The sequence below is a fragment of the Anopheles merus genome, chromosome 2R (genome assembly GCF_017562075.2).
Source record: "Anopheles merus strain MAF chromosome 2R, AmerM5.1, whole genome shotgun sequence".
NCBI classification, from domain to species: Eukaryota; Metazoa; Arthropoda; class Insecta; order Diptera; family Culicidae; genus Anopheles; species Anopheles merus.
The window spans coordinates 7,516,191-7,539,704 of record NC_054082.1 but is presented as its reverse complement, the minus strand read 5'-3'; the positions used below and the strand labels follow the sequence as shown (position 1 = coordinate 7,539,704).

General features: G+C 52.6%; 3 protein-coding genes across 9 annotated transcripts in view; 1 reads left to right on the top strand and 2 right to left on the bottom strand.

The window, feature by feature from the left end:
* Positions 1–19,206, top strand: part of LOC121590214 (papilin) — a 66,623-nt gene extending 47,417 nt beyond the window's left edge. For 4 of the 6 annotated variants that reach the window (XM_041909683.1, XM_041909679.1, XM_041909682.1 and 1 more), the window contains exons 4-19: positions 4,343–4,403; positions 5,546–5,727; positions 5,822–5,882; positions 7,630–8,600; positions 8,726–8,846; positions 8,919–9,098; positions 9,267–12,465; positions 12,534–12,713; positions 13,034–13,225; positions 13,735–14,586; positions 14,683–14,871; positions 15,698–16,242; positions 16,324–16,474; positions 16,793–17,227; positions 17,408–17,680; positions 17,764–19,206. In XM_041909683.1, coding sequence (XP_041765617.1) covers positions 4,343–4,403; positions 5,546–5,727; positions 5,822–5,882; positions 7,630–8,600; positions 8,726–8,846; positions 8,919–9,098; positions 9,267–12,465; positions 12,534–12,713; positions 13,034–13,225; positions 13,735–14,586; positions 14,683–14,871; positions 15,698–16,242; positions 16,324–16,474; positions 16,793–17,227; positions 17,408–17,680; positions 17,764–17,921 — 7,750 coding nt within the window. In that variant the 3' untranslated portion in view covers positions 17,922–19,206. The remainder of the gene's footprint in view (positions 1–4,342; positions 4,404–5,545; positions 5,728–5,821; positions 5,883–7,629; positions 8,601–8,725; positions 8,847–8,918; positions 9,099–9,266; positions 12,466–12,533; positions 12,714–13,033; positions 13,226–13,734; positions 14,587–14,682; positions 14,872–15,697; positions 16,243–16,323; positions 16,475–16,792; positions 17,228–17,407; positions 17,681–17,763) is intronic. The other 2 variants (XM_041909685.1, XM_041909684.1) reach the window with 2 other exon arrangements.
* A 141-nt stretch (positions 19,207–19,347) lies between these two features.
* Positions 19,348–21,031, bottom strand: LOC121588826. Of its 2 annotated transcripts, none has more exons than XM_041907221.1 (3): positions 20,646–21,031; positions 20,121–20,552; positions 19,348–20,036 (listed from the first exon to the last, which is right to left on the bottom strand). In XM_041907221.1, the coding sequence occupies exons 1-3, from the start codon at positions 20,751–20,753 to the stop codon at positions 19,551–19,553; spliced, it is 1,026 nt and encodes a 341-aa protein (XP_041763155.1). In that variant the 5' UTR covers positions 20,754–21,031; the 3' UTR covers positions 19,348–19,550. The 2 variants fall into 2 exon arrangements, with proteins under 2 accessions (XP_041763155.1, XP_041763156.1); XM_041907222.1 differs by having other exon boundaries at positions 19,348–20,033; positions 20,646–21,029.
* A 101-nt stretch (positions 21,032–21,132) lies between these two features.
* Positions 21,133–23,514, bottom strand: part of LOC121588825 (dynein heavy chain 10, axonemal) — a 39,145-nt gene continuing 36,763 nt past the window's right edge. Inside the window, exons 66-68 of the mRNA XM_041907220.1 lie at positions 23,134–23,235; positions 21,690–21,836; positions 21,133–21,366 (exon numbers count right to left, since the gene is read on the bottom strand). Of these exons, the coding sequence (XP_041763154.1) occupies positions 21,220–21,366; positions 21,690–21,836; positions 23,134–23,235 (396 nt within the window). The 3' untranslated portion in view covers positions 21,133–21,219. The remainder of the gene's footprint in view (positions 21,367–21,689; positions 21,837–23,133; positions 23,236–23,514) is intronic.

The window sequence follows — 23,514 nt, the reverse complement described above, 5'->3', positions numbered from 1 at the left end:
CGTGGATTCAGCGGTTTTCGGGTGGGTCCAAAAACAGAGCCGTCGAGCATGAGAAGAACCGAGCACGCTGTGCTCGTTGGGGGGAAGATAGGTAAACATAGGGCGCGATGTTATCGCCCTTCGTCTCCCACACGGGCGGTTGGACGGGCTTGCTATCTTTTTGCCGTTTTCGCGTCCCCGGCAGGAAAGAACGAACGATGCGCCGATTTGTCGTCGACACTGCCATCGACAAATTGACGCCCTGATAGCACGACGCAATTGGGAGTTGTTTGCAAATGTGATTGGTGATTTGTGGGGAAATTGCTGTATTACACGCGATGGGCGAGCCGTAATGGAGTGTTGTGTGCTGTTTGGCGCAATATGTAAACTATGCGCTTTTGAGGGGGAATAGATAAAAGAAAACACACAAACAAATTAGTAAAATATGTTGTTTGGGTTGGGTATTTCGATATTTGAGATCTGATAATGACTATCAATATCCCTTAACAACGAATGTGATAAAAAGCTTTTCTTAAGCTCGTATAGGTTCTTCAGGTGCTTTAGTGAACATGAACAACAGAGAATGAAATAGTTATGAATTCAAAAAAAATATTCAAAATGTTCATTTTAAATCCTTGAATTTTCGAACAATTGATTTTGGATTGTGATATCAAATGTATCATGAGTATAATCTACCAAAACTCTTCACGTACCACCGTGAGGTACAATATTAGTCATTTCTTAAAATTATAAGCTCAATTTTAAAAACCATAAAATGATTTCAAGTTCATTACAATCATCCTATGCCCTTCCCTCACTGGTACACACAACCATCCGTAGTGCGCTTATTTCCCCAACATGAGCTACAGCGCTTCACCGTATACGCACGATCATTCCCACTGTTTGTTTGCTGTTTCTTGGAGCATCAGTTTACGCCTCCCTAATTCAGTGCTGACACTTCACCCCATGCGTGCGAGACTAAATATTGCAAATTTTCAGAAAACTGCGGTACGTGATCAATTACCGCACTGTTTGCTTTTGCGCAATTGTACACGCACTCCTACGCGCGTTTAGGGGTGGAAAGTATTGTAACTAACAAACCCGGCGGGCATTTCGTTGACTAATGCACTGTTCCTGTTTATCTTTAGTCAATGCCAAAGCCGTAATCGCTAAACTCGGGGGCATGAAAAATGCTTTTTCGGTAGAATGTTTTATGCTGTTGTTGAAACCAGCCATTTGTGTGTCTGGGGGCCTTTATTCTTGCCCGCTTTTCCGCAATGGCGCCTTGCCAGCTTGGTATGATGAATTGTAAACAAACGCATCTTAAATCGCTGTAAAGCGGCTGAAAATATAGAATGAATTAAAGTGTAAATTCATAAAATGTAAGAAAAAAAATCTGAATGTCTTGTAATGCACACACACACATACATCGACATTTAATTACTGTAGTTGTTAAACCAATACAAACGAAACACTCACATCCATAGGTACATACGTAAGTATGTCCAAGTCGTCTTGCGTCTCGGAGACTGGATGTTCTGGAACCACCAGCAGTACACAAACAAACGTACACACACTCACACAATTCCCAGGATTGTGTCGATTTGTGGATCCCCACGGTTGGGCGTTGGGCGCAAATTTATGAATTTATGTATTTGCTCGCACACATTCCCCGCTGGTAAGTCACCGGCTAAGTGTGAGATTATATTTGCAAACATTAGCAGCACGGAGCCCATTATCCGCTACCCATCCGGTCGGGGGGCTGCGTATGTATAATGAATATGCGCTCAGAGCAGCCTCGGGGGGCCTCGGGCTGGCCAGCAGCCAGCACACGTTCGGCTTTACGTTGCGCCGAAAGTCCGGGCGAACGTGTGAAACAACGCGCCCGTCAACTCCCTGCTTTAATCAGACAAAACGAAGAAAGTAAAGGCATCCTCCGGTGGCGTTCTGTATCGTGTATCGTGGTAGTATCGGGATATTTGGCACACTGGAATACACAACTGCCACCAAAAAATCTGTAGACCAAGTGGGCGCGTGTGTGTAATAAAGGGATGGTGGGGGTGAAAATGGGTGCCAAAACAAAGGGTTCGTATATGGAGCGTAGTAAAAAAACACGACCGCTTTAAACGCAGTGTGAATGCCGTCAAAGGATAATTAAAATTTAAATTAATATTCATAATTTCCACTGATAAATGGAAGCGATGCGAAACGGCGCCATCAACACCATCATGCCATGCCCACCCACCCACCCAGTCGTCGGATGTTGGCCGCCACCCGCGCTTGTGCGCTAATGCGCATTGTAATACGTGTAATGCGCGAACGTGTAAACGTGAAGAGCAAACACTGCGGGGGAATGGGTAGGAAAGGACTATCAAGAACCAGGCAGACTTGTTGGCTCCTCATTATTTAAATCATCTTCATTAAGGGCCAAACGGCGTGCGCGCGCGTGTGTGTGTGTGTTCCGGTGGGTGGTCGGTTGGAGGCGATGAATGATGAAAAACGAAAACGTCTTAGCAGAAGTGTTCGTGCCGTGCCGCTGGAACTGGAAATCCCCGGCTGCTCCTTCAAGATGGGTTGTGAGAGTGTCTTCTGGCGCGCGGAAAGGGTACAACAACAGATTGCGGTTTTGTCGCTCGCCTGAACAAGCCATAACGGAACGGCATGGAAGCACCGAGAGCCGTGGCACCCGTGGGCTTCTGCCGGATTATTGGAGTGCCAGCGGAATGATAATGATGAATCATCTGCTGCTGCTGCCTATTGTTTTAGAATGAGCTCGACTCGGCGGGTGATTGGATGCAAGAGAGACGTGTGGTTGGGTATGTGTGTGTGTTAGAATAATGATGCCTCCTTCCTGATGTGTTCTTGCACTGGAGCGAAGAAGCAGCTCTGCACACTTGGCAAGGGATGGAGCTCCGACCGACTTGGGCTTGAGAGTTCTCATAATAACGCTTAACGAATTTTGAAAGACAAATGCCCTGGATACATGGCGATTATGCTCCCTCGAAAAAACAGCTTTGCGATTGTTTAGCGTCATTAATCGTACTCGAGGGGGTGAAAACACATGGAGGCCATTAGATGTGTTAGAAGGATGGTGCACTTTACGCAGTGGGGAAACATGCTATTCAAGCAACAAGTTTCCTTTATTAGTACACAAAATACAAGCTTTATAGGATAACATCCAATGAACTGGAAGTGCTAAGTGGAGGACATGAGCACAGCACCGATGGACAAAGTCCAAAGTCACGTTGATTGTGGAAATGCAATGAAAAGATAGGATCTTTTTACTCGAGATGAGTAACTCTGAATCAGATTCAAGAATATGAACGATTCTTTGCGTGGAATGAATGAAGGAATCCGAATCTCATGAAGTTGAAGATTCGTGAATATTCCATAGATTCATGAATCCATAAAGATTCGTAAATCCCTGTGATGATTTATGCATTTCCTGAAAATCTGAGGATCATCATGGAATTCATGAATCTATAGATAATTAAGATCTATAAAGATTCATGATAACAGCTATAACAGAATTCATTACTCTCTTTAACTTCATAGGTCTGCAGAGATCCATGAACCGCATATGATACACAAATCTTCTGAAGCACATAACTAATATAATCTAATCTTCTGAAACACATAACGCGAGGACCCATATGTATCATATGGATATCCGTTTACGTGGTACTGAATTAGTCTCGAAAGCCTGTATAGGCGGGCATGATCGTGTAGGTCGTAGTCGCCAAAAAGATGATTATTTCTGATCTTCTCTGATTCATAAATTTTCTGAGCTAATTGAATACACAAATACCTATAAATATTCAAATCTTTAGAGATTCAAGTATGTTTTTGGATTCCGGAATCATTGATGATTCATAAATCTCGGAAGGTTCATGAATCTTTCTTCTTCTTCTTCTTTGGCTCAACAACCGATGACGGTCAAGGCCTGCCAACCCACTTGTGGGGTTGGCTTTCAGTGACTTATTGATTTCCCCCCATAGCAGGATAGTCAGTCCTACGTATGGCTGCACGGTCTATTTGGGGCTTGAACCCATGACGGGCATGTTGTTAAGTCGTACGAGTTGACGACTGTACCATGAGACCGGCTAAGAATCTTTAGCTTTATAGCTTTATATCTTTAGGCTCATGAATCTTTAGAAATTCGATTCAGGCTTGAAATCCCTTATCGCTGGAGGACCTTAAAGATAGATTCACGACGCAGAACACTAATTTTGATCGTTTTTGTATGATATTTTGTTTACTATGGGGAAGGCTTTAGTAAAGCATAAAGGATGCAATTGTTTCAATTTTTTTCCAATAACACTAACCATGCTTCCCTCTTCTCTCTTCTCTTTTTCTCTTCCAGATATACTAAATTGTTAGTTTTACTAGTGACCTTACAGCTGAGCTTTACCGAATCCAGACGGGTAAGTGAACGAAGCGAACCAAACGGCCCAGGTGTTCCGACGAGCAAAGCCGGGTTTGACCGGGTGTGTGCGGTGTGGTGAGGCGGCTCAAAACAACAGCTGAAGTAAAAATTCAATTTCCGTACCGACCGCGGTGCTGCCAGCGGTTGTCATTAGGTGGGGCAGGTCCCTAGCCCCGGTTTCTAATTGAAAGTTCTAGCCCGCGGGAAGGATACAACGGGAGGATGGGTCTGTGCGAGTTGTGAAGGTCCTGTAGTAAGGGAAAGCACACCCCTGTAAAAGAGGAGCGAGTTCAATGTTAATGAAATGGAACGACTATCGCCCGGGCGGTGTCCAAAAGGGAAGGGCTTCGGTTTTTACATTTCCCAACGAATCGCTTCAGGACGGGTGAAAATTAGTTTTTTGCTACGTTCGCCTCTCTCTCTCTTTCTCTCCTGCTCTCTGTGTGTCTCTTTGGTCAATCGAGTTGAAGGTGTATAACGTTGGATTTCGAAAAAGGTAGCACTTGACCTAATGGTTGCCACTTTCCCTTCGTCCGCTTTGCGCAAAAGGGAAAAGGACGCAGTTCATTGAACATTGAAGGAAAAATGGAGACAGCAATTTTGTGCCGACTACGGCACTGCTTGTCAGGTTCACCCTGGATGCGAGGAGCAGATGATCTCCACTGCATCCTGCCCCTGTTCAAACAACTACCTCCCCTTCTTCCCCTCATTTGTAAATCGCTTCGCTCCTTTCAGTTACCACGCTTACGACGCGAACCTCGGACGATGTTTAATAGAAGTGGGTTCGGTTCTACCATGGAGGCAACACGCACGGCATGGAATGCCAAGAATCTCCACCCGCACGCCGGGATGAATCACACGGCCAGTGGGAGACGTCGGTGCGGGAGAGCGTCTAATTTTAAAATTAAATTCACAACTTGTTTACATAAGAATGGCCAGCAGTAGCACCTTTTGCCGCCCGTTAGCACGCTGTGCATTTTTTTTGTTCACTCGCAAGGCCATCGCCATTCGGCACAATGTTGGTCATTTAATCGTAGTATGAGCCACCGCCACCTGCACAACCCTGCGTCCCCACCGCACCCAGTGTCCTAATGATAATCTTCTTTGTGTGTGTGTGTGTGTGTGTGTCCATCCTATCAGTTCGGCGCTCGGCATAAACGGCAGCATGGCAGCAATCTGTACCAGCCGGAAAGTTTCATCATACCGGGCGGCGGCGAAGGACCACCGCACGAGCGGTGGAGCGCCTGGGGAGCACCGTCCGAGTGTTCGCGAACGTGCGGCGGCGGCGTTGCGTACCAGGAGCGCGAATGTCTTGATCTGGAGTAAGTAACACAGCGACCTGTGCGCGTAACGTAAAGTATGTACATTAAAACACAATTGTGTGTGTGCATTTTTCTCTTTCTTTCCCCCTTTCAGCCACACCGGAGCGCCCGTCTGTACCGGTGGAAAGAGGAAATACTTCTCCTGCAACACACAGGTAAGTGTGACGAACATTAAGATGCGTGGCAAGATGTGTTCGCGAACGACCTTTCGCTCCCCCGGTAAAATGGGCCATTTCAAGCTACGTAGAAGCTTGTGTGTTTCTGGGAAGATCCCGAGGCCTCGCGAGAATCAACTATTCATGTAATTTGTGTCCATCAAGTTAACGCGCTAACGGCCAAACGGCCGATTGCAGAGGTGGCGTTCCGTCAATCGTTAGCGGCGGCGGTACTCGAGTGGAATGCGCGATACTCGTGGATTAATTGGAGATTGAAGCAGAGCGGAGCAAGCTGATCTGTTATTGATGAGAGTGTGCAAAGTGTGCGCGTTTAATTTCTTTCCGTACCGTCAATTATTTACCTTCCTATTTTTTCTCATTTCGATTTCGATTTTCATTCACTTTTTTGTTATTCAACAATATGGAAAGAGAGTGTATGGCGTTTGGCGATTGGTTGATGGAAAAGTTTTCACATCTATTTTTTCCTCATTTTAATCTTCCTTATTTACGAAAACAAGCTCGTTTTTTGTGTAATAAACATCGACTACCGATAGCAGCATCCTCATACATCCTGCTTGGGAACTGACCCTTATAAACACTCCAAATACAATGCTCCACAAATGGAACTCTTACGAATAACACAAAGAAAACCCGTATGCTCCGGATGCAAGTTCCCAAGAAAACCGTACGCCCGAGCGATATAATATTGCACAACTTATAACCAACAGGACAACAGCTTTATTGATACACCGACGTGCAGCGTGCACACCACCAGCGTCCCGGCTGCTGTAAAGCACGTAACCATGATTCATTTAATTAAGGTATCAGTGTCATCAGTTCCGGGTTCTTTCTGTCGCTTCAGACCCTCTTAGGAAAATTCAATACTGCCACGCTGCTGCTGCTGCTGCTCCGGTTCCGATCGATTGTGTCTTACAGCGTGACAAACAAGCGTACACGGCGGGCAATGGCAGACACCACCGACCGACTGCTACTATCATTGCATTTAAAAACACACTCCCGGCGCAGCCCCGGTTTTCATCCCTCTCCGTGGGTGTTTCTTCCCGTTGATGCGCTATAATTGTGTCGATAAATTTTATTATGCCAGTGAAACATATTCAATTGCACCGATCTGTCGGTCGGCGAGAGAGGTCGGCCGATGTGCAGCCAGCGAGCCAAGGAGCGTCCTGCTCAAGGCGCACCATTGCCGCAATAGGGAGTAACGTGGAATGGCGTAACGTGTCCCCGCACGTGCCAAAGGATGGTGCACCACCTGAAGCTAGATTGCAAAGCAGGAAAAGCGAAACGGAAACAGAAGAATGCGACCAACCTGATCCTAACAAATCGATTACATTATGGTTTCCGTATTTTTTTGCATTTTGTTCCTTCTTTCTTGCTTTGTTCCGTCCGCTCCTCGTTGGTTGGCTGCAGTTTTTGCTTGCATATTGGACGCCACTGATAAACGACTGCCGGCGATGCATCGTGCCTTGCATTCATATTGAGTTATTTTGCCCGTCCAGCTTCCGGACATTGTTTTTCTCTCTATTTCGTTCGGTGGTTTTGTTTTTCCCCAGCACGCCGGTGTGAATTATTGTGATCGATTTGTGGTGATCAAAGTTGCTGGTGGAGATAAGTCGTTAGAATAACACTGGAAATAGAACGGTTTTTAATTGTTTTAAAATAAGTTAAACGTAAAAAGACAGTGCTCTAACAGCGGTTTTTTTTCTATTCGTTTGCCTCGCCCCGCCAGGACTGTCCCGAGCGCGAGCTGGACTTCCGCAAGCAGCAGTGTTCGGAGTTTAACGACGTCCCGTTCGAGGGACACCGGTACCAGTGGGTACCGTACACCCGGGCGCCGAACCCCTGCGAGCTGAACTGTATGCCGGTGGGCGAGCGGTTCTACTACCGGCACCGGGCGAAGGTGGCGGACGGAACGCGCTGCAATGATGAATCGTTCGACGTGTGCGTGGACGGCACCTGCCAGCCGGTCGGCTGCGACATGATGCTGGGCTCGCAGGCCAAGGAGGACAAGTGTCGCATCTGTCGCGGCGACGGCAGCAGCTGCAAGACGGCGTCCGGGCTGCTCGATGCCAGCAATCTGCAGGTCGGGTACAACGATCTGCTGCTCATCCCGGCCGGTGCCACGAACGTGCTGATCAGCGAGCGGGCCCCCTCGAACAACTATCTGGCGATTAGGAATCTGACCGGCTTCTACCATCTGAATGGTAACTATCGGATCGACTTTCCGCGCACCATCCACTTTGCCGGCAGCGATTGGCACTACGAGCGGCGTCCGCAGGGCTTTGCCGCGCCGGACCGGCTGACGTGCCTCGGGCCGACGACGGAATCGGTGTACCTGGTGCTGCTGTCGCAGGATCGCAATGTGGGCGTGAACTACGAGTACAGCGTGTCGTCGAAGTCGGCCCCGGTGGACGAACCGGACAGCTACTCGTGGATGTACACCGCGTTCGAGCCGTGCACGGTGACGTGCGGCGGTGGGGTGCAGACGCGCAACGTGACGTGCAACAGCAAGAGCTCGCTGAAGGAGGTGGACGAAGGGCTGTGCAATCTGGGCGAGAAGCCACCGACGACGCAAAAGTGTGGCCAGCAGTCCTGTCCGCCCCGCTGGTTCGAAGGGCCGTGGAGCAACTGCTCGAAACCGTGCGGCACCGAGGGCAAGCAGACGCGCGAAGTGTACTGCGAGCGTGTGTCGGCTGATGGGTAAGAGAGAGAGAGAGAGAGAGAGAGAGCGAGAGAGGAGGAAGTAGCTAAAAAATCCAATTTCATGAATACCGAGTGCACTGATGCTGATGCTTTCTCTCCATTTGCTCCATTACTTCCTCTAGTGAAACGAAAAAGATCGAAGATGACGTTTGCCTCGAGCAGGTCGGCAATAAGCCGGCGACGGAGCGGGAATGCAATCAGGGCATTATCTGTCCCGAGTGGTACGTCGGCCGCTGGTCGCCGGTAAGTGGATGATGATGGAGGGAATTCGCTTGGGTCCTACTACCTTAACCTGTCCATTTTTGCCTTTACCAGTGCAACAAACTGTGCGGCGAGGGCGAGCGAACGCGCAAGGTCGTCTGCTATCGGAAGGAAAATGGACGCATCACGGTGCTGGAGGACGAGGAGTGCATCACGGAAAAGCCGGCCGTCAGCGAACAGTGCATGCTGCGCCCGTGCGAGGGTGTCGATTACGTAACGTCGTCCTGGAGTGGAGTGAGTATTTTCATTTTTCTCACCAAACAAATAAAAAGTCGACCAAGTCGACGTAACCGGTGTGCGCCCGTTACGCCCGTGTATACACGCTTGCATACTTTTAGGCGTGTAACGGTTGGGGATCTCACTTTGTTGTGTTTTGATTAACGCGCTTCGTGTACATTCCAGTGCGACGAGTGTGGTGCAACGGTGGAAACGCGTACGGTGCACTGTGCGTCCAAGTCGGGCACCGTGTACGACTCATCGTTCTGCGCCGATCGGCAGCTGCCGGAGCTACGCCGGGAGTGCAAGCTGACGCCGTGCGAGTACCAGTGGTACACGTCCCAGTGGAGCAAGTGTTCGGCGGTGTGCGGCAAGGGCGTACAGACGCGCACGGTGGTGTGCGGTGTGTTCGACGGACAGTCGCTGAAGCGGGCGGACGATGATTACAAGTGCGACCCGGAGCAGAAGCCGGAGAAGGAGCAGGAGTGCGAAGGACCGCCCGAATGTCCGGGCCAGTGGTTCGCCGGCCCGTGGACGGACTGTGACAAGGGCTGCGGTGGCGGTGTGATGTCGCGCAAGGTGCTCTGCCTCGCCAACGGCACGGTCGTGCCGGAGACGAACTGTGACGTGGACAAGATTCAGCTGGCCACGGAGAGCTGCAACAAGCACGACTGCACCGAGGACGAGGTGATCCCGGTGGAGGTGGGCAGCAAGCAGCCGGAGGTGGAAGACGACTACGACGAGGACGAACTGTGCGAGGAGGAGGATGATGAGGAGGATGCGAGTGGCGATGCGAGTGGCGACGGTGAGGAGGATGGATCGGGTGCTGTGAGCACGGAGGGCCAGGACGGTGTTATGATGGTGACGGAGGATACGTCGCTGGCCGAGGGCATCGAGCTGGACAGCACCGTTAGTGGCACGACCGAATCATCGCTCGAAACGGACGAAATGATGATGAGCGATGCGACGGGCTTCGACACTGGGGCTACCGATCCGGACGAGGGCTCCACGACGGAGGCGACGGTGGAAGGTTCTGGCGATGGAAGCAGCCCAATGTCCGAGGTGTCGGAAGGTTCGGGTGACGAGGGTGAGGCAACGACGGTAGTGGCCGCGTCCCGTGCGTCGGATGATGCATCGTCTGAGGCGGCCGGTAGCACGACGGAAGCGTCCGCCTCATCCGGCAGCTCGATGGCATCGGAATCGAGCGGATCGACGGAGGCAAGCGCAGAAAGCTCGACCGAATCCTCGGATATGGCGTCGACCAGTCAGGCTTCCTCTGTGGAGGACTCGATGCCAACCACCACGGACAGTGGCGTGTCGACTACGGATGCTTCGGAATCGACCACCGATGTGACAGAAACGTCCACCAGCTCGACTGATGAGGAAAGCACCACCGATCTTGGTAGCACCACGACGATGACGGACCTGACCAGTACGATGGACGATGCGTCCACCACGGATGTGCCTTCGACGACGGATAGTAGTGAGGCAGCGAGCAGTACGGTCGCTTCGGATACGGCAACGAGCAGCAGTGACGTAAGCACCACCGAAGTGTCGTCCGACGAAAGTTCGACTGATTCCAGCACGAAGATGGTGGAAGGATCCGAGTCTACGGAAACATCCATGATGTCGTCTTCCAGTGAACCCTCAGTGACGGGCACTTCTGTGGACAGTTCGAGTGAATCGGGAGCGACGGAAGAATCAGCAACGGGCGCATCGACCGACGACAGCTCCACGACGACGGTGGACTCGACTGAGCCGACCGTAACCGGCGCCTCGACGGAGGACTTCACCGGCTCAACCGTAACGGAGGAAACGGTGGACGAGACCACGTTCGAAATCTGGGACTCCTCGACCGACGCCTCCACGACCGACGACGAAGCGGACGACCGCGAGAGCAGCACGCCGTACACGCTCACCTCGATCATTGCGAAGGAGCAGAAGCCGCGCAAATGCAAACCCCGGCCGAAGGTGCCCCAGTGCGCCAAGTCCACGCATGGATGCTGCCCTGACGGCAAGACGAAAGCGTCCGGACCGTTCCTGGAGGGCTGCACGCTGGCGGAAACGTGCAAGGAGACGAAGCACGGCTGCTGCCCGGACGGTGTGTCGCCGGCCAAGGGACCGAACGGCAAGGGCTGCCCGAAGGCGGAGTGTGCCGACACGCTGTTCGGCTGCTGCCCGGATAAGGTTACGCCGGCGGAGGGCAACGATGCGGAGGGCTGCCCGGTTGAGACGACGACCATGCCGCCCGGCTGTACCGCGGCCAAGCACGGCTGCTGTCCGGACGGAACCACCGAAGCAAAGGGCCCGAACGCGAAGGGCTGCCCCGGGGTGGAGAAGGAAGAGGAAGAAGCACCGGCCGGCACCGAGCAACCGACGCCGGAAGAACCACCGGCAGCGGTGGAGGGCTGTGCCACCACGCCGCACGGATGCTGCCCGGACAATGCGACGGCTGCCAGTGGGCCCGACGGGCAGGGCTGCGAACCCTGCAGCCGGGAACCGTTCGGTTGCTGTCCGGATGGAAAAACGCCGGCGCACGGTCACAGCGGGGAAGGCTGCTGCCTGCAGACGCCGTACGGCTGCTGCCCGGACAATGTGGTGGCGGCGCGTGGCCCCAACCTGGAGGGATGCGACTGCCAGTACGCACCGTACGGCTGCTGCCCGGACAACAGGACGTCGGCGCGCGGTCACGACAACGAGGGCTGCGGGTGTCAGTACGCGCGGCACGGCTGCTGCCCGGACAAGGAGACGGAAGCGATGGGCCCGTCGTTCGAGGGATGCCCGTGCCATGCGCACCAGTTCGGTTGCTGTCCGGACGGCGTTACGCCGGCGAAGGGTCCGCACAACCAGGGCTGCCACTGTACGCACAGCGAGTTCAAGTGCTGCGGGGACGGCAAAACGCCCGCCAAGGGTCCGGACGGGGAGGGCTGCACCTGTGCCGACAGCAAGTACGGCTGCTGCCCGGATGGGGTCAGCGAGGCGCAGGGCAGCAAGTTCGAGGGCTGCACCGCCGTGCCGGAGTCGCCGCAGAAGGCGTGCGCGCTGCCGAAGGACAAGGGTCCGTGCCACAACTACACCGTTAAGCACTTCTTCGACGTGGAGTACGGCGGCTGCGGACGGTTCTGGTACGGTGGCTGCGAGGGCAACAACAATCGGTTCGACTCGGCCGAGGAGTGCAAGAACATCTGCGAGACGCCGACCGGCAAGGATGTGTGCCATCTGCCCAAGATTAGCGGCCCGTGCACCGGCCACTACAACATGTGGTACTATGACGCGGAGCGCAACATGTGCGCACAGTTCACGTACGGCGGCTGTCTCGGCAATGCCAACCGGTTCGAGAGCCAGGAAGAGTGCAAGGCGCTGTGCAGTGTGGACGACTCGAAGCGTGAGTGGCTCGACAACCGGGGGCGGGGAACTTCCAGCCGGGACTAATTTTGTATCTTTCTTCCACAGCACCGTGCGAACAACCGATGGAAGCGGGTCCGTGCAATGGAACGTTCGAGCGCTGGTACTACGACCAGGAGACGGACGCGTGCCATCCCTTCTACTTCGGCGGGTGCAAGGGCAACAAGAACAACTACCCGACGGAAGCGTCCTGCGGCTACCACTGCAAGAAACCGGGCGTACACAAGCGTAAGTATCCGGATCGGGCCGGAGGTGTCCGTGTGTGTTATTTTTTGTTTCAGGCCGTTGCCAGTGCATGCCAGCACGGACCGCAGATGCTCTCTATCACTTGCTCCGTTACTCCCAGGGTGTTGGCTGCATCGCGAATCGCGATTGGGTGTGATGACGCTTTCTCTATCTTTCTCTCTGTTCTGTTCTGTTCTCTCCATCCCCGTCCTGGTTTTGGCTCCTTTGATTGTGACTTAACACACGCGCGTACGGGCGCTTAACCCGTCTTAAAACCCCTCAACTTTCCTCGTAATCTAAACTCTCCCGCCGGCGTGGTGTAGCAAGCTGTAGCGAACCGCTGGACACGGGCAGCTGCGAAGCGCAGCAGCAGCAGCAACAGCAGCAGCAGGCCCGCTGGTACTTTGCCAGCGACAGTCAGAAATGCATGCCCTTCTACTTTACCGGTTGCGGTGGCAACGACAACCAGTTCGTTTCGCGCGATCATTGCGAAGAGCAGTGCCCACCGAAGGTTGGTAAGTAGTGCAGTAGTGTGCGCGCCTCGCGGTATGCTCTTGGGAGGCCAGGAGGCGCCCGACCGAAAAAAAAGAGAGAGAAAAAACAGAAACAACCGTACCGTCCGACCCTTCCTTCACATTTCCAACAACCTGCTGCGCATACACTCATCCACGCGAAAAGAGAGCGAAACGAGAGCAAAATTTAGTACCCGTACACGGAAGATCCGGTTCACAAAATTTAATCCGATCTTGGGTACAACAACACCTGTTTGGCGAACCACCCTTTGGCTTATTCGACAAAAACAAAAAACAAAAACACAAAAAATCGTTTTACATTCTTTTCCAGCTTTCCCCGCAAGAAGTGTTCTTAAAAAAACAACCGCTACCTCCCGCCCTAAGGCTTTTTCTGTACTAAAACACTCGTAGCCGTCCGTAACACTCATTCTCTCCGTGGGGTTGTGTATCCTCACGTTTGTCGCTTCCCTGCGCTAACCGCTGTTCCCCCCTTTTTGTTCGCCTCACGACAGAGAAAGACATCTGCTTCCTGCCGGCGGAGATTGGCGAGTGCCAGAACTACACCGCCCACTGGTACTTCGACACGAAGGACGAACGGTGCCGCCAGTTCTACTACGGCGGGTGCGGCGGCAACGGGAACAACTTTGCCGACGAGCAGTCCTGCATCAACCGGTGCATCGAGGAGGGTCCGAAACCGGCACCGGCACCACCGGGGGCAGCCCCCGTGGCACCGGTGCAACCCGCAGCGCCAGGCGAACCGTTCGATCGTAGCCAGTGCCAGCTGCCGATGGACAATGGGGATCGCGAGTGTAGCCCGTACGAGGCGCGCTACTACTTCAGCACCCAGACTGGCGCGTGTGAGCTGTTCACGTACACGGGCTGCGGCGGCAACGGGAACAACTTCCAGCGCAAGGAAGAGTGCGAACGATCGTGCGGCAGCGAAGGGGAGCAGGACGTGTGTCAATTGCCGCACGCGTACGGCGAGTGCAGCGGGAACGAGGAGCGCTGGTTCTACGAACCGCACGAGCAGCGGTGCGTCCGCTTCGCTTACAGTGGTTGCGGCGGCAATCGGAACAACTTCGCGAGTGAGGCGGAATGTGAGCGCAGCTGCCCGGGTGGAGAACGCGCACCGGTCGATGTCGATGTGCGGGGACCGCATGAGCAGCAGCCGGCGGCCGGTAATCGCAGCCGGTGCGAGGAGGTGCCCGACTATGGCGATGGCGATGGGGACGAGATCCTGTTTTACTACAACGCGGAGCGGCAGTCGTGCGAGCGGTTCCGGTACAGTGGCGCCGGAGGCAACGCGAACCGCTACCGGTCGGAGGAGGAGTGTGAACGGGTGTGTGGCATGTACCGCGGTGTAGGTAAGTATCGACTGGAAGGAACGCGTAATGCGATAAATTAATTGTAATCACTCTCACTCTCTCTCTCTCTCTGTTTGCATTTTTCCCACCTTGCAGACGTTTGCCAGGATGCGGTCCAAGCAGGCCAATGCACGGAAAGCATTCCAATGTACTACTACGACTCGAGGACGCACGCCTGCTACGCCTTCAACTACAGTGGTTGCGAGGGCAACGGGAATCGTTTCGCGAGCGCCGAAGAATGCGAAGGAACGTGCGTGCATCAGCGGCCCGGCTTCGACGATGCTGGTAAGTACTGTGTGCGTGTGTGAGTGAGTGAAAATATCAAAAGGAAATTCCATTACCCAAACATTCCCCTACAATCCGCAATACAATCATTGCGATGTGTCTGCAGAGAAGCTACACATCTGTAGCCTTCCGGTTCGGAAGGGTGACAGATGCGGGACCCGGTCCCGGAAGCTACGCTGGTACTACGATCCCGAGCGCGAGACCTGTTTCGCCTTCCGCTACCGTGGCTGCGGCGGCAACGCGAACAATTTCCCCTCGTACAGCAACTGTCGCACGTACTGCACCATCGAATGTAAGTCGTCGTCGCTATCGCAAATGTGTGTTTGTGGGGCAAACATGGCGTTTGCTGCTACTGCTGGCGGTGCTGTTGCTGCTGATGGAAAAGAAAGCTGTTTGTCACTAAAACGAAGCTGTCTTTCGCTTTTCGCATTTGGGAACTTTTGTTCTACGGTGGCGCGCTTCTTCGGTGTGTTGTTGGGCTGCGTTGGTTTGCTGGGTTCTAGGCGTAATCACATGCGCAAAACGCATTACAAAAGATGGCGCGTGGATTACAATTGGGGCGTCGTTCGTTACATCGGTTCCGGAAACTTTTATCTTCTTCATACTATTTTCATCGATCTCATCATGCTATACGGAATCATTTTGGTCATCCCTTCCAATAACAATTGCCGGGGTTTTCGCCTGTTTCATCCGCTCTGTGTACATCAACTCATCGGTGTTGCCATAGTGACTAACGTTTGCCTTCTCCCTTTTTGTCATGCTCTTTCACTAATCCCATCTCTTTGTGCTTGTCTTCCTTCCCACACACACACACACACACACACAGCCAATGCGGTGAATCCGTGCGAACAGTACGACCACGAGTGCAGCCAGCTGCACTGCCCGTACGGCATTGCCAAGTCGTACGATCCTGCCAACGGGTGCGAACGCTGCCAGTGTAACGATCCGTGCGCCGGCTACTTCTGCCCGGCGGGCAGCGAGTGCGTGGTGGACGTGCAGAGTGGCGGAGCGTTCGTGGGCTCCGGGTCCGAGTTTGTCGGCGTGTGCCGCGAGTCCCAGAAGCCGGGCGACTGTCCGGTGCTGGCGAACGCTACCCACTGCAGCCGCGACTGCAACACGGACGCTGACTGTCGCGGCAACAACAAGTGCTGCCAGGCGGGCTGTGCGCTGATCTGCATCAGCCCCGTCGATCGCGCGTCAGTAGACCGTCCGACGGGCGGGCAGCCGGGCATCCCCGGACCGACCGTGCTGGAGGAGGTGCCGCAGGAGGAGCTGGACATCAAGTCGGAGGAGGGTGGCATTGCACTGCTGCGCTGCTTCGCGACCGGATTCCCGCCGCCTTCGATCCGCTGGCGCAAGGGCGAGATAATGGTAGGGCGGCTGAGGGAAGGAGTTGGCGCGTGTATTTTACCGAAGAGGTAACGCTGTAACGCTTCCATTTTGCAATTGCAGCTCAACACCAACCAGGGCCGGTACGTGATAACGTCGAACGGGGACCTGCAGATCGTGCAGCTGCATCGCACCGACTCCGGCACGTACGTTTGCATCGCGGACAATGGCATCGGTGAGCCGGCGCTTCGGGAAGTTCAACTGACGGTGAACGGTAAGTAACGGCGCTTCTTTTTTTTGGCCCTGATTAGAGTTTGGCTCGAAACGGCTGTAACTAACCCACCAAGATGCCTCCCCGGGGCATGCACACACTCTTTGCCGGTGAGCTAACAGCACACTTGCCTTCTCCCCCGTAACTAACTCGCGCTTTTCTTCTTTCGGCATTCTATTTTCGTTCTATTTTCTTTTCACCTTTTTACTAACACAAAACACACAATGGATGTGGGTTTAAACTCTTCCTGGTGAATGGGGGCGGCCTTGTTACTGCACAACTAACCACGCACGACACGGCACGGCACACACACGCTTGCAGACCCGGTGCCGCGGGACGCTTACATCGCCGGCAACCTGAACGATTCGCTGGTGGTGGAGCTGGAGAGCCCGGCCACGTTGCGCTGCCCGGCCGGTGGCTACCCGAAACCGATCGTCACCTGGTGGCGCGACACGTACATGATGCCGCTGAAGATGGTGAATCGCGACTATTCGCTGTCGCTGCCGCGCGTCCGCCTGGAGGATCTCGGGCCGTACGTCTGCCAGGCGTACTCCGGTGCCGGCAAGGGCATCTCGCGCACGGTCACCCTGTACGGCTACAACCTGCCGGCTCAGATTAACCCGCAGGACGAGCGGTACATGAAGTACGTGGTGGCGGCACCGGCACCAGCGCGTCCTGCCCCACCGGTCGATCGCTACCCGTCGCGGCCCCGGCCACCAGTCGCTCAGCCACCGCCAGTGGTCGTTCGTCCGCCAGGTAAGTACGGTGGTGGGTTGGTGGTTGGTTTGTTTGCACTTATTTTCTGTTACTAAAACTCATTGTGTTGGGTTGCTGCTGCTATGTTGCTTGTAGGGTAAAGCACTGGGAGGGAGGTGTTGGGAGCGAGAACTAACCACAAAAACACATCGCTAAACTCTCCATTTACTGTTTTTTTAGCACCGGTGAGCGTGCAAATGCACTTCCCGCAGGGACGGGACCTGCGACCGAACAGCAACTTCACGATCAACTGCACCGTGGACGGATACCCGCGACCGACGGTGAACTGGTTCAAGGATGGCCAGATGTTGGTGCCGACCGATCGCATACACATCACCGACGCGCACCAGCTGATGGTGTTCGGTGCGATACCGTCCGACACTGGGCGGTACAAGTGTCTGGCGCGAAACGAAATGTCGGAAGCATTCCAGGAGAACAGCATACACGTTGAAGGTACGGTCCCCGTCGTCCTTGTGGTGGCGGAATTGTACAATGGGTGCTTTATCTTCCTCTTTCTGCTTTTTTCCCAAACGCAGGTGTATACGTGCCGCCGGGATGTACCGACAATCAGCTCCTTGCCAAGTGTGACCTGATCGTGGCGGGACACTACTGCAACCACAAGTACTACGCGCGGTTCTGCTGCCGATCGTGCACGCTGGCGGGACAGATCAATGTAAACAACCGTTACCGTTGAACAAACTACAACACACACTCGTGCCATAGCAAAAGAAGGGGAAGAATAGAGTGAGAGAGAGAGAGAGAGAGCGTGGAAATAGCTTTTACCATCAATTGCAAATTAGAATCTCGCCCGAAAGACCAGCACCAAACTTCACACTAGCCACCAACACCAGCCAGCCATCCGTTCCGTTAAAAAACGGTCAAGAAAACGGACCGTAATCCAATTTTGCAAGACACGATAAAGAAGAAAATTGCCTTATGCAACTATTTATTTCCGCTCTAGCAACAATGTCAGCCATTCGAGAGTGTGATAGAGATAGAAAGAGAGAGAGAGAGAGAGTGAGAGTCAGCATACACCTCCATCCGTAACGGTGCGCCAGTGGTGGTGAAGTGGTGAATTTGAGGTATCAAAAATCCCCCAAAATCTGGCGCGAACACAACCTTCGCGCCATAATACAATCAATTTTAGTGACAATGTTTACGCGTAGTGCTTTTCTTTTATACATATAGCTTAGAGGAGGGGAGGCGTATACCATCATCGGGCAGGGAGAGAACAGTGTGTAGCTTTATGCGTCTGACAAAAAGGGGTAGGATCAGTGCGTTTAAGCCTGGATGCAGGATTTGCCAGGAGTTCTCATAGCTGTGGGACGCTTTATTAACTCTTTCTTTCGTGAAATGAACTTAATGTAATGGGAATTGGGCTTTAAAGCACCCTTATTGGTCAAATCCAATAGGAATTTTCTAGGAACTTGTCCAACAAGGGTGCTATAGAGTCCAATTTCCATCACATAAAGTTCAATTCCCATTAGAAAGAGTCAAGGCAGTGTTCCACAACTATGAGAACCCCTGGAAATCCAGTAAATGGATGCATAAAAAAAGAGTTTAAATAAGCAGCAAATCTGGGAAGGCTCTAGTTGTGCCACAATTTGCTAACATCAACGCTTACCAATGTAACAATAGTAACTATGCATTTAAAGTAGGGACAGGATAACAAACAAACATCGAAAGCAGGAAGAAAACAACGCATACAACTGCATTTTCCGAATCGTTTTCCATTTGCCTCTTCTCTCCGTCGCTTACTACTGTAAATAATTTATTGTCAACAATCAACGCCTCTCTTCTTTAATTGGCTCGCTCTCCCTCTCGCTCCCTTCGTCTATCGCTCCATACGAGGCTCTCGCTCTCTCTCTCTCTAGTGAGCATCGTGGACAGCCGAGGCAGGGAGGGATGCAGTGCAGTAGAGCAGAGGAAATAAAAAAAAAAAATAGAATCTAGCATTAACTCTGATCGATAGGAAATAATAAATGAATGAGAAATTGAATCACACATCTGTGGTGCGATGTCGATCAAGCTTGATGACAATACAAGGATAAACGCACACACACACACACACACACACACACACACACACATACACATAGCGATGATTTAGTTTTTGCTCGATTAATAATTTCCTCCCAATATGCTGGAAGCGTTTATTTGTTGCTGCTAGCAGTAATATGTTTGCGGATACATTTTGTCGCTTCCCCTTCCTTCCCGCACACGACGTTGCTCTCGCATGGGAAGCCCCAAGAAGGAAAAAAACGATCAAACGAACGAGTGCTACGACTTGCCTTCCCCCAACGGACTCCCTCTCTCCATCACATCACAGGAAATCGTTACTCTTTACGAAGCAGCAGCAAAACAGCCGCCGCAGCTGCTCCTTCAGCGCGTAACCGCCGCCCTTCGGTGGCAGCAGCTCCAGGTTCTGCGAATCGTCATCCTCGTCCAGCGTATCGTTGTCCAGATAGTCGTCCTTGCCGGCCGCGCCCGAGCACCCGCGGTTCAGTATCTTCCGGTAGCCCTTGCTGTCCGACATCTTGCGGCACTGCTCAAAGTCCAGCTCGTCGTTGTCCGACTCGATCGTCATCTCCTGGATGCTGAACGTGTCGGACAGCTCCTGGCGCGTGTTGCTCCCGCCGCTGCCCTTCCGATTGGGGCGCGGAAAGAAGGACACATTCTCCAGCTCGTCATCGCTGTTGAAGCCGGTGTTGACGTCCACCAGCTGGTGGCTTTCCCGCCCGGCCGGTATCGGAAGGCGCGAGATCGGTATGAGGCTGCTAATCTTCGGCTCCTTTTCGATTGGATCCTGCTGAATGGAATCGGTGGTTTGGTGGTTTTTTTTTTCAGTAAATTCAACCTTCATTGCACGATGCCAAACCCCGTGCCGACCTACCTGTCCCCCATCGTGGTACATCTGGCGGTAGTTGCGTTTGGCGCGTTCCACCTTCAGCTCCAGCTTGCGCTGCAATATCTTGCACGTGCTGAGCTGCGGCACCGTGCTGGCCCCGTGATCGCGCTGCCCACCACCTTCGTCTCCGTTCGCGCCGGAAGACACCGGCGCTCCGCTGGACGTGGCCGTGGAGGAAGCGAACGAATCGGTACTGTTGTCGCTCGTCAGAACCTTGCGTCCGCCGGCGCCACTGGACGGCTGCGGCCGCGGAAGACGGAGGTCGGAGTCGGGCACGGGAGCGGCCGCCGCTGCTACGGCCGCTCGAATCGGATCGGGCCGTTCGCCCGGATTTTCAAACACCACATCGAAATCGTTCAGCTTGGAGTAGATGTCACTTTCGGCGTCCGAGTCCACGGGACCCTTAACAAGCGCAGGCTAGCCGGGGGGAGAGAAAGAAAAGGCAAACACCATACGGAATGTAATGTAGCACTGGTGAGGAGTAGTAACGCGAGTAGCAATTCGACTTACTGCAGCAGTGTCCGTTAACAGCTGGTCCTCCCCGAAGCTGGCGAGCTCGTCGATGAACAGCGATTCCAGCTTGTCGCCGCTCTCGATGCCACTGTCGTCCATAAACATCTTCTTCTTTACGCACACTTCCACAATTCCCTAAACACTACCACCAAAACACTGATTTGTACATTCTTTGCTCCGTGTGCCCAAAACAAGACGTTGTTCAGTTGCAATGTTGTTTATCGTTCACTTTCGTCATTGTGCTCGTCTGCTCCCTTTTGATTGGAGTTATCGATTTTCCAGCCAAGCTGTTTTCATAAACACAGATGATTCCAAATGACAGTACGCGCGACGGCCAGTGCGCAGACGCTACGCACAAACGCGGTTCCTCCTGTTCGTAGCGGAAGCAGTGTGTTTGTGTTCATGGGTTCAATTCCAGTATCTACCGTGTAGTACTGATTCCAATGTGTGTGATAGGAGTCATAGAAGAAAAAACCTTTTTAAGTCTTATTAAACAATACATTAATAATTTATTCTAATCAACACGATCGATGCATTCTTGGACATCCTTCAAGCACCAGATGTCCAGAGCTTAATCCAAATTCATCGTTAGACACACGCCCTGCAGTACCCACAGGCTGGTGTGCTCCTCCGTCCGCAGGTCAGCTTCAAACACCAGCCCAACGCCCATCGCATTGCGTCGCTCGGACGTCGTGTAAACGGGCGTTCGGAACGTATTCTAGAGGGTGGGAAAAGAAATGCAAAAAATAGAAAACAATAGAAACAAACAAGTTGCACAATTAATATCAGCTACCGAGCAGAAAGTGGGAATGTAGATGACCAACATCCCACTCCCTGGCTCGAAGAACTAAGGAAGCAAACAAAAGAGCCACACACAACGTACGTTTGTTGGTGCACAGTCGCACAGTTTCGCAAGAATAAATCGAAATGTTTATCAAACTCGGTATGTGACAGCGGGCAACATAATCAAATAAAGCGCGGGGAGTGGGGTGGGCTGTTGGGCAGTGGGGCAAGATCTTGGGGGCGGGCGTTCGCACTTACTTGTAACTTCAGCCGGTGTGTTTCTATCGGTACGATCGAGAGCACGGGCAGCGGTTCGACCAGCACTTTCGGCGTCGAGCGTGTCAGACATCGGTTTTCCGGATCCCACCGTGCGCCCTGAAGGTACAGGCCGGTCACGTAGCAGCCCTGCATTTATCACCATCCATCCATCCCGGGCGTTTCCATCCCCGAGCGAGCGAACGGGGGGAAAAAATGGAAAAGAATGAACGTACAAATAAGACAAATTGTGTACGGCTACGGCGGACTTGCTCTGGAACACTGCTGGAGAGGTAAGAAGGGGTCCAAAACCCGCACCCAACACTGCAGACATGCGGCCGGGGCAATGCTGGAATAGTATTGGTTGTGCAGAGTGGTAACTACTACAAAATAACTACCATAACTTCACTATTTGCTCGTGACCTTTTTCTCAATGGTGAGTTGAAGAGTACATTGGAGATTACAAATAATGAAGCGAAACCGGTACAGCGAATTACATAAAAGATGAAGTAAAAAGCTTGAGATTGCTTTGTGGAATTGTGAAAAACCCCAAAATTGTGTTCTCAAAACCCCAAAATCTCGTCTATTGCCGACGAGTTTCAATCAACACGAAGTTCACGAACGGCAAACATCAAGTGTTTCCGACCAGATATTGGTAATTTCAATGCAAGCAGGCATCGTTGTTCCCCATCGGGAACTTCCCCCGCCTGGTCCGTAAGGGCGACATCGATCACAGTGGAGGATGCATTATTGGATTTTTGTTTTATTCCAACACTTTCCCTGTGGCCACGGGGCCCCAGTGAGCGAACGAACCAGGAAGCGGATTCAATTTGTAGAATTGGAGGTTCGCCACAGCCTTAAGATGTAACCACGCTCTTATTGAATTAAGGGTGCAGCAGCAGTAGTAGTTATCAGCACCGCTCTGATGTGAACGGACCAATATCGCCCAAGCCCCTGCAAGCCAATCCTGTGGCCAATAGAACTGCTACCCACTCACACACACTCTACATCTGAGGCAATCACAGATATCAGAAGTGCGGCAAGAAAAATGTCTTTAGCACCACCGAAGCCGGACAGCCTCCTATCATGTGTGGGATTGTGGGATCTGTGATTTGATTCAATCCGAACGCGCTGGAACGCTGGCAGGAAGTCGAGTATCGACATACCCGGCGTTGGAAGGGTAATAAATAGTACCGTCCTGGTACCGAGGGGAGGGCAAACAGCCGCACGAGTTCTTGGCCGCTTCTAATCGAATTGCAATCCAAACCCACCCCGGGGCGCAACATCTTCTGCATGCGCTTGTCTGCGCCGGGTGCGCGATTTACGTGTCTTTCGCACAGATACACACACAGACACGGGGGAAAGACAGACGGGAAAAGTATCCCACTAATCTAAACGGAAACTAATGAAATCGTCGAGAAAGAGAGATTAATTCAAATTGATTTACCGCTCCGGGTCGCTCCTCGATTTCGTCCTCGCGCTGGAACCTCGTGACGGAGGTGAAGAGCGTCGACCGGTCCAGCGGCCAGTTGTTCTTCCGGCAAGCGATCTGGGAAGATAAGTGAGTGTGTGAGTGTGTTACGATTGAGGGGCAAATAGAAAATTGAACTCGGTAAGTAGAAAAATCCATGGAATCCAATGCGAGTACGGTTATGTGGTGCTGGTGGCTGTGCAGTTGAGCGATGAATATGCAAATCGTACATAAGGATGGGTGATGACGATGGTGGCACAGTGGCACGATGGGCCAAAGGGCCAAAAGAGAAGGAATTCGATAACTGTTGCAGCCGTTTTAAATTAGCGATGTGTGTTCGAGACATCGATACCGGGT